The sequence below is a fragment of the Elephas maximus genome, chromosome 1, assembly GCF_024166365.1.
Source record: "Elephas maximus indicus isolate mEleMax1 chromosome 1, mEleMax1 primary haplotype, whole genome shotgun sequence".
Lineage (NCBI taxonomy): Eukaryota > Metazoa > Chordata > Mammalia > Proboscidea > Elephantidae > Elephas > Elephas maximus.
The window spans coordinates 153,516,366-153,526,054 of NC_064819.1; the positions used below are offsets into that span (position 1 = coordinate 153,516,366).

At 43.6% G+C, this 9,689-nt stretch overlaps 1 protein-coding gene across 1 annotated transcript in view; it reads right to left on the reverse strand.

Moving 5' to 3' along the window:
- Positions 1 to 6,328, reverse strand: part of MDN1 (midasin AAA ATPase 1) — a 184,470-nt gene extending 178,142 nt beyond the window's left edge. Inside the window, exon 1 of the mRNA XM_049897303.1 lies at positions 6,034 to 6,328. Coding sequence (XP_049753260.1) covers positions 6,034 to 6,135 — 102 coding nt within the window. The 5' untranslated portion in view covers positions 6,136 to 6,328. The remainder of the gene's footprint in view (positions 1 to 6,033) is intronic.
- Positions 6,329 to 9,689: the final 3,361 nt, after the last annotated feature.

Below are 9,689 nucleotides of genomic sequence, written 5' to 3' on the forward strand. Positions count from 1 at the left end.
TTTTGTATGAGAGACTGATGTGATTTGTAACTTTCACTTAAAGCACAATAAAAAATATATATTAAAAAAATGAAGTTTCCAAAGATCTGCTTAAAAAAAAAAGTATCACAACTTGTAAACACACTCACCTGTTCTTTCAGTCAATAAACATTTACTGAGTGCCTACTGTATGCCAGGCACTGTATGAGACAATAGAATTACAAGTTTCTTCTCATAAAGCACTCTCAACCAAATGATAGGAGTCAGCTGAAACAAAGGGGTAAGTAGGAAAAGGGAAAATCAGAGAGATCTTCCTGGGGGAAATAACTGCAAACCAGTCTTTCAGAACAAATTATAGAGTGAGGGGCAGAAGAGAAGGAAGCATTCTAAGCAACGGAATGCATAAAACCAAAGAGGCAAGAAAACAACTAGGGGTGACCCAGGCTCTGCTGAGGGTGACAACAGGGCATGACTACAGTCAGCATCCACAGAGGGTGACAACCTAGGTGATTCCAGGAAGCCTAGTGTTGCTGGACCATCAAGCCCTGGGCAGAGTGGTAAGCTGGGCAGGGGCAGGGCTTCTTTCTTAATTTGGCACTACTGACATTTGGGAAGAGATAATTCCCTGGTGGGGGGCGGGGAGGATCCTGTGCATTGCAAGACCTTTAGCAGCATCTCTGGCTTCTACCTACCAGATGCCAGTAGCAACTCATCAGTTGTAACAACCAAAAATGTCTCCAAGCATTGTCAGATGTACCTGGGGGCAAAATCACCCTGAATTGAGAACTACTGGGCTTGAGGGATATGCTAGAGATGCATCAAAATACACTTCATACACCATTTTAAAAAGCCTGGATTTTGATTTTAGAGACCATGGGAGCTTTACGCAGAATGGTGAGGGATTCAGATTTGCCTTGTTAATAATAATTGTAATTGATTACTTACCATGTGCCAGACACTGTGGTAAACCCCTCACATGCATTATCTAATCCTCACAACAACCCTATTTATAATAATAAAAGCAACCACTTTTATGGACAGCACTTACTACATGCCAGGCATTTACTCCTTATAAAAAAAAAAAATAGTAACGAATAAATACTATTATTATTCTCAAGGTCCCTTGGTGGTAGGAGTGGTTAATGCGCTCAGCAATTCGAGTGTACCCAGAGGCACTTCAGAAGAAAGGTCGGGCAATCTATGATATTTTTATGCAAATAAAGTGCACACTCTGCGTTTGTTTGCTGGCCACATCCTTCCCCCCAGAGGCGCCCCCACAAGCACCACCATGCCAATCCTCTTCCACATGTTGCTGTAAAAAAAAAAAAAATGGCACAGCACACTTATGAAAATACATCATACATGGAGGGCACAGCCCACAAACACAGAAGTTGGCGTTACTTGTGTAAAAATACAGTACTTACCCAAAAATCAGCAACGGAAAACCCTGTAGCGCACAGTTCTACTCTGTTCTGTACGTTTCTGTAATCTAGCATCAGAACTCGCCTAACTTCACAAGGGATAAGAATCGGGATTAGCACAAAGCTGGTTACCATGAGGCAGAGATCAGACATACCTTCACTCTCCAACTTCTTTACCATTTGTGATACCAGCTGTCCCCACCACCGCACTCTCTACTTCTCTGCTGGGCTTGATAATCTGTTGCAACGGCCACACAGTACTCACAGAGCACACTCATAGTCATGCAGTTTATTAGGGAAGTAGTAAACTCGCCCCTAACTGACCCACCTCCTAAATAATGTTGCTGCTTGCTTAGCTCTCTTAGCTACAACTCAGGATTAGGATCAACTTGGAAGTACAACTTAGGAGACAGGATCGATTTTGTCAATCAGGACAGCTCTCAGTTCCTCCTTGGCCATATTAGCTGATGACTCTTCTTGGCCATGCTAGCCAAAGACGCTTCTCAACTATTTTCGCAGGAAAGTCCTCTCAGTCGCACATACCTCCTCTCTGCCTTCCGCCTCCCTGCTGCTAACTGGCCCAACTCATGGTCAGTGTAGCAGCCCAGCTGGCTGCCCTCCTAACAGCAGTTTTCTGCTCTTACCTCCGGCTCTGTGGCTAGGCCCCTCTTCCAAGCCTCTCACTGCCAGCTCTATTACTGGCCCCTTTCCCTGGCTGTTATGCTGCCAGGCCCCTCTAGGCTTTTGCCCTGCTTAGGCAAGTGTTACTGCTCTTGAAGCTCCACCAACAAGTGGCCAGAGGCTCAGTTCTCTCTCTCCGTGGGCCAGCAAGCCCATCACAGACACTTCTCTCCATCTTCAATGTTACAGCTCTTTCTTCTGGGTCTAGGAGGTTCTCAGAGTAGGAATCCTGGGTCCAAAGGACATGCTGCCCTCCAGACTCTTTTTGAAGGTACTGAGGTCCCCGAACCTCTGTGGGACTAGCCCTTATATAAGCACTCCTCGTCAATTTCAAGGCATGACCCTCTCGGCAGGATCACAAATTGACCGATCTCTGCACGTCACTAAATCCTACTGGGTAGTTTGCACAGCAAACCCGCCAATTCCTGTGAGGTGCATAAAATAGACCAATCACAGGGAAGACTGTGGCCCAATCAATCATTTCTTGCAGAATTATAAACCTGAGGCCAGAAAGGCCATATATAAAGAGAAACCCATTGTACTGCACCAGGAAATAGCAATCAACCTGGACAAAAGTAACAAACCCTCTGGGGTAGAAAAGAGCCTGGGAGGCCCCACTCCAAGTTGCTTCTGCAAAGAGCTAGGGCAAAGGTAACTACTCAGGACTTAAGCGGAAAATCTCCCAAGCTGTTTTTCCAAAGAACCAAGGCAAAAGGCCACATAAACTAATTTCACCATTTCTATAGTGATCTCAAATCCTTTAAGGTATAAGTCACTATTATGCTTTCAAAATACATATGTATAAGCACTTATAATATGAACTTAGAAATACGTCCACCTTTGTAAGGCTCTCTAACACTAACTGTAAGTCATTAAAACTTGTTGCCGTCGAGTCGATTCCGACTCATAGAAACCTGTAAATCGAGTTGTTCAGAAAACTTCTGAACTTAGACATGGAAACACAGAAATATGTGAACAACGTGGTAAACAACCTTTAAGCGAAACTGACTTTGATCTGACATACTATGATAAAAGATATAATCTTTGTAAACTAGCCTTGAGATAGATTTAAGTCTAAACAACCTCCCTAATCTGTAACATCGAAAAGATGCAGCATTTAGTCAATCTCTAACTAAAAAAAAACCCAAACCATTGTCATCAAGTCGATTCTGACTCATAGTGACCCTACAGGACAGAGAAGAACTGCCCCACAGGGCTTCCAAGGAGCGGCTGGTAAATTCGAACTGCTGACCTTTTGGTTAACAACTGTAGCTCTTAAACACTATGCCACCAGGGCTCCAAAGACATAACATGCTAATTCTTGAAGTCAAACTGGCCCTTATGGTATGGAGCAAGGTGACAAGTTCACTATAAACCATAAATTTCTGCTCACTCACTGAGAGCCTGCTGAGACTCTGCCCGCCAACTCCAACCTCAGACCCTAGCTATGAGGGACCTCTGCACAGTTCGAGCCTTCCTATGGAGACCTTTTGTTAAAGATAAAAGCCTGAAGTCTAAAGATTTGGACTCTAACCATTCAATGAACATTGTAATCGTAATTGTTAATTCTGATTATCTGGTTCTAAATGAATGTAGTGAGGTCTTACTTGCGTGCCTTGCCGTGACTACCCTGCAATAAACTAAAGGAGTTTACGATCAAACTTGAGTATCTCTCTATAATTTTCTAAGATAAAATTCTGCATAGCATACTCTAACACACATGGGGTCGCCATGAGTTTGAACCAACTCAATGGCAACGGCTAACAATTATTACGCCCATTTTACAAAAGAGAAAATTGAAAAAAAAAAAAAAAGGTTAAGTTGACTAAGGTCACAAAGCCATTAAAAGAACCAAGAATCCCCCTCAGAGAACGTGGTTCCAAAGTCCCTGCTTAACCATTCCTCTGTAATTACTTTGCAGCTACCATATGTAATATATATCAAGCAACTGAGGCTTAGGGGAGCTAAATAAAGTAGCTCCCCTAAGGCCCCAAAAGCAAGCAAGAAAATGAACCTGGATTTGATCTTGGGCTTATCTGATTGCAGAGCTGGAGCATGATCTTAAGCACTCTGCTCTTCCGGAGGGATGGTAGTGGTAGTCGGGATGAAAAGCAAGGGTTAGATACAAGAACACCTAGGAAGTAAAATCAGGAGCACTTGACTGTGAAGAAAAAGGAATGGAAGGAACTGACGACACTTTGTTTTCCGTGAGTGGCTGCACAGAAGTTGCTGTCACCAGCCGAGATCGAGAACATATAAGGCAGGACAATCCTACAAATACTGCGTCAGATCCCAAATACCTATCAGAATCAATGTTTCAAAGGTCTTTGTTGCTTTCTAAAAATCCAATAAATCATTTTACGTGTTTACGAAAATGGGAAAAAACTAGAATTAACTCTTCTGTAAGTGAAAAGCTTGAAATTATTACTGAAAATGGAAAAGAATAAACCTGACAGCCATTTCTGAGTTGGACAGAACGTGACAGACAACGTGACACAAAGAAAAGTAAGAAAGGCAAGTGTTCCCAATCTCCTTAATTCAATCATACATTCTAGTCTCATAAACTACAAAAGTGGTTCTCATTATTTCAATGTTTCGAACATTCCCTAACATTATCTAATACAGGTGATATAAACCATCTCCCCATTCCACTCCAAATGCATGAATTTACAGGAGTGGGAAGGCATAAGCCCCCTGAAGCTGGTCCATCCACCTCACTCACGTTCAAAACCTCTGCTCTACATTCTAAGCCCTCTTATAAAAAAACCTCTAGCAAAAATACATAATTCAGAAGCCTGTCACCACAAGCTCAGCCATCTAAAGCTCTATTGCCCCACCCACCAAAAATCAGTTTTCTTTCTAACACTCGCCATTTGTGTTAGTGATCCTATCACTACTCCCTTCACTGGAGGCTGGCAGACCAGAAACCAGAGGACTTCTTCCACTACTTCCTGCCCTTTGCTCTGCCCTTCAATCTGTTGTCACCAAACAGAAATGCCTGATGTTAATCCCTGCCTTTCCAAACTGTTCAGGTCCCTTGTCCTCACCCAAAATAATGCAGCTGCTGCTTAATCAACAGGATATAAACATGCAAGCAATGCATTTGTGAATGAAAAAAGATCTAGATACCGGAGTTACCAAAGGAAAAAAAAAAATCCCTACTCTCAAGAAGCTCAGTTGTTGGGGGTGAGGAGCCCATAATATAGGAAATTAAAATGCAACGTGAAAAGATGCATGATAAGAGTCCTCATGACTCAGACGAGGGGAATAAACAAGAAGGCTCTTAAAAGCGCTGCCAAAGACTCATTTCCCAAAAAACTGCAGTTCACTTCATAATTCCTATGCTTATTATTATACAGTTAGTACTAACTATGTTGCTTTGTCGTTCAACTGTTCTATGTGTTTATGTACTATCTCGAAATATAGAAGCTAAATCCCTGGGGGTAGGCACCGAAACCGATTTATCTATCTCCCCACAGTGCCTCACTGTGCCTTACGCACAGCAGGAACACAATACTTGTCAAAAGCCCGAAATGAAAGGACCAGGCAGAAAAGAAAAACATTCACCCAAGCTAACAAGGACAGCTGGACTAGGCACACTTAGGTAATACACAAGTCAAAAGGGCAGAGGCCCAACTTGAATTTCGTAAGAGCAAACCACATTTCTTTCCAAAGGCCACGGAGGTCTCCCATACGCAGCCTAAACGCTGCAGATGGCTTGCGGCCGAGGGAAAGGAAAAGGAAGGGAAGGCTCCTCCAGATAAAAACAAAAGGTTTCCTCCAACCTCCTCAAACACGCGCGGACGCCTCCTCCACCGGCCAGTCCCGGGGCAGGGTACCAAAATGACAAGACGCCACTTCTACTCCCCCTTAAACCGGCACGCCAAAGCCCGAAGGACGAGCGGGGACGGCCGGGGTCTACGGGCGCTTTCCTTCTCCTTCCTTCTCTTACCTGCTTGGCCAAGAACTTGCCCAGCTCGCTGCGGCTCTTCTCGTTCTTAGCAGCGATTAACCGCAGCGGCGCAGCCGCCACATCCAGTAAGAGATGCTCCATGGCTCCTGGCCCTCCTCCCCAGACGTTTCCCAGGGCTCCCTGTTTCGTACTCAGCGCTCCTAAGCCGCCGAGGTTCCGGTACCGGAGCTGGCACCGACTACGCCCCCCGAGAAAGCGGCCGCCGCCACTCGGAAGGCACGGGGCGAGCTGCCGCACACGTGGGGAAGCACGCGGCGCTCTGCGTCATCAGCTCGCGACAGCAACGGCGGGGTGGCCTGGCCCCCGGCTGAGCGGCGGCGGAAACGTTGGACGTCTCTGTCGCGCCAATTCCGGAAGAAGAATCTAATCAGAAACGGCTGCGGTTATGATGGTCGGATACACGCAGTGATACGGCCGCGGAGACCGCTGGCTAGTGTGTGGCGGGAGAGCAAGGCGGAAGATTGTGCGAGGCCCTAGAAGCAAGCCCCTAGGGGCATGCGATCCTCAACCCACCAAGACTACCCCACACGTAACACACAAAAAGATAGGATGTGAAAGAAAAGCGGATCAAGGGGAACCTCTTTTAGTAATTGTACTTCTAGAACGCTACGGAAATTCGCACTTAATCGTGATAAGCGCACCCCTTGCAGCATTCTTACTACAGCCCCCCCATTGCCATTGAGTCGCTTCCGACTCATAGCGACCCTATAAGACAGAGTAGAGCTGCCCTATAGGGTTTCCAAGGAGCGGTGGATTCAAATTGTCGACGCTTTGGTTAGCGGCCAGCTCTTAACCGTCGCACCACCAGGGCTTCGTCCTTAATATAAATATTGAAAATAAATGTTTAACAGTCCAGAAATACTTAAATGGAGTATGGTATATACGTTATAGAATGTTGAAGCCATTAAAAAAGGGGAGGGTAGAAGAGAAAAACAGCATTTACATGAAGTTCAATAACGAGCAAAACTGGTGATAAAGACAGACTACCAGTTGCCTTTCAGAAGTATTATTCCCTGAGAAGGGGCATGAGGGCGTCTACTAGGTGATGGAAATGTTTCAAATCTTCACTGGGAGGTCGTTACCTGTGTAGATATATATGTAAAAGACAAACAATTGTACACTTAAGATTTGGGCACTTTGTGTAAATTGTACCTCTAAAAAAGAGGGATAGGTCTTTCTGTACTGACATGGGTAGATCTCCAAAATATATTATTTAAGTGAAAATGGCAAGCTAAAGAACAATGCCTGTAGTAGGATTCAAAAAAAAAAATTTAACATATTCGAATTTGAATTCTTAGAGTTTGAATGTTTGCTTCTGGGAAATCTCACATTCAACCAAGACCTTCCAGAAGAGTGAACTGGGAAATGATGCAGAATAAATTTCCAAATAGATAATATAAGAACATTTCTAAGAAGATTGAGAGAATTCTCTGAGTATATAGCACCACAATGAATGAAAAAACACCCACATCCAAGTAGATTATCATTAAAGAGCACTGGGGACTAAGAGAAGCTTGTAAGAATCCACTAGAAAGAACAAGAGAGGAGAAAGAGAAGTAACATAGGAGAGAAGGATCAAAAATCAGATTGATGTTCGACTTAACAGCAACACAGAAAATTTCAAGCCTTTGGGAAATCTTGGTAGTGTAGTGATTAAGAGCTCGGCTGTTAACCAAAGGATTGGCAGTTCAAATCTACCATGTGCTCCTTGGAAACCATATGGGGCAGTTCTACTCCATCCTGTGGGGTCACTATGAGTTGGAATCAACTTGGTGGCACTGAGTTGGTTGGTGGAAGAATTTAATCTAAAATGAAATACCCTGCTAACTATCAATCCATTGTAACATTTTATAAGACACAAAAGGCCTCAAAAATGTGCTTGTGCTGTTATCATGCTTCCCTTATCAGGAATCTTTTGAAAGAGGGGATTCTTATAAAAGGGTGTAAACCAAGAAAAAAGAAAAATGAAAACGAGGGATTCAGTACACAAAGAAAAAGGTGAAGTAAAATCTCAGGATGACTGTCATGAGCGATCTCAAGACTTTCAACTGAGCAGCAGCAGGAATATTAAGAGCTGACTAAATTAATTATTCTTGTTTTTGGTGACCTCAAATCCATCCCAACTTATAATGACCCTATGTAAAACAGAAACACTGCCCAGTCCTGCACCATCCTCACAATCTTTGCTATGCTTGAGCTCATTGTTGCGGTCACTGTGTCATTCCATCTTATTGAGGGTCTTCCTCTCTTTTGTTGACTCTCTACCAAGCATGATGTCCATCCTTCAGAGACTGATCTCTCCTGACAGCATGTCCGAAGTACATAAGACGAAGTCTCGCCATCCTCGATTCTAAGAAGTATCCTGGCTGTGCTTCTTCCAAGACAGATTTGTTCATTCTTCTGGCAGTCCATGGTATATTCAATATTCTTTGCCAACACCATAATTCAAAGGTATCAATTCTTCTTTGGCCTTCCTTATTTATTGTCCAGCTTTCACATGCGTATGAGGCAACTGAAAATACATGGCTTGGGTCAGGTGCACCTTAATCCTCAAAGTGACATCTTTGCTTTTCAAAGAGGTATTTTGCAGCAGATTTGCCCAATGCAATGCGACGTTTGATTTCTTGACTGCTGCTTCCATGGGTATTGATTGTGGATTCAAGTAAAATGAAATCCTTAATATATCCTAGAGGAACAAGAGCTGTCACACAAAGACCATGTGCACACCCATGTCATTGTAGTATTATTCACAATAGCAAAAAGTGGGAAACAACTCGAGTGCCCATCAGCAGAAGAATGGATGGACAAACTGTAGTACATACACACGATGGAATTCTATGCAATGATAAAGAACAATGATGAATCTGTGAAACATCTCACAACATGGATGAATCTGGAGGGTATTATGCTGAGTGAAATAAGTCAATCATAAAAGAATGAATAGTGTATGAGAACACTACTATAAAAACTCATGAAAAAGTTTACACACAGAAATAAACAATCTCTGATCGTCACGAGGGGGGGTAAAAAGGAGGGAAAAACACTAGACAATAGATAAGTGGCAACTTTGGTGAAGGATAAGACAGTACACAATACTGGTTAAGTCAGCACTTGACCAGGGCAAAGCTTCACGGATACATCCAAACACGCTGAGGAACCAAATTACTGGGCTGAGGGCTAGGGACTATGGTCTCAGGGAACCTCTTGCTAAATTGGTGTAACAGTCTATAAAGAGTATGTTCTATATTTGACTGTGGTGAGCAGTGTCTAGGGTCTTAAATGCCTGTGAGCAGCCATCTAAGATACATCTACTGGTCCCATCCAGGCTGGAACAAAGGAGAATGAAGAAAGCCAAAGAAACACAAGGGAAAGATTAGTCTGAAGCACTACTGGACCACAACTACCACAACCTCCACCAGACTGAGCCCAGAACAACAAAATGGTGCCCAGTTACCACCACTGACTGCTCTGGCAGGGATCACAATAGAGGGTCCTGGACAGAGGGAGAGAAAAATGTAGAACAAAAATCAAATTCACACATTCGCACAAAAAGACCAGGCTTGCTGGTCTGACAGATACTAGAGAAACCCAAGAGTATGGCCCTGGACAGCCTTTTAACTCAGTAGTGAAGTCAC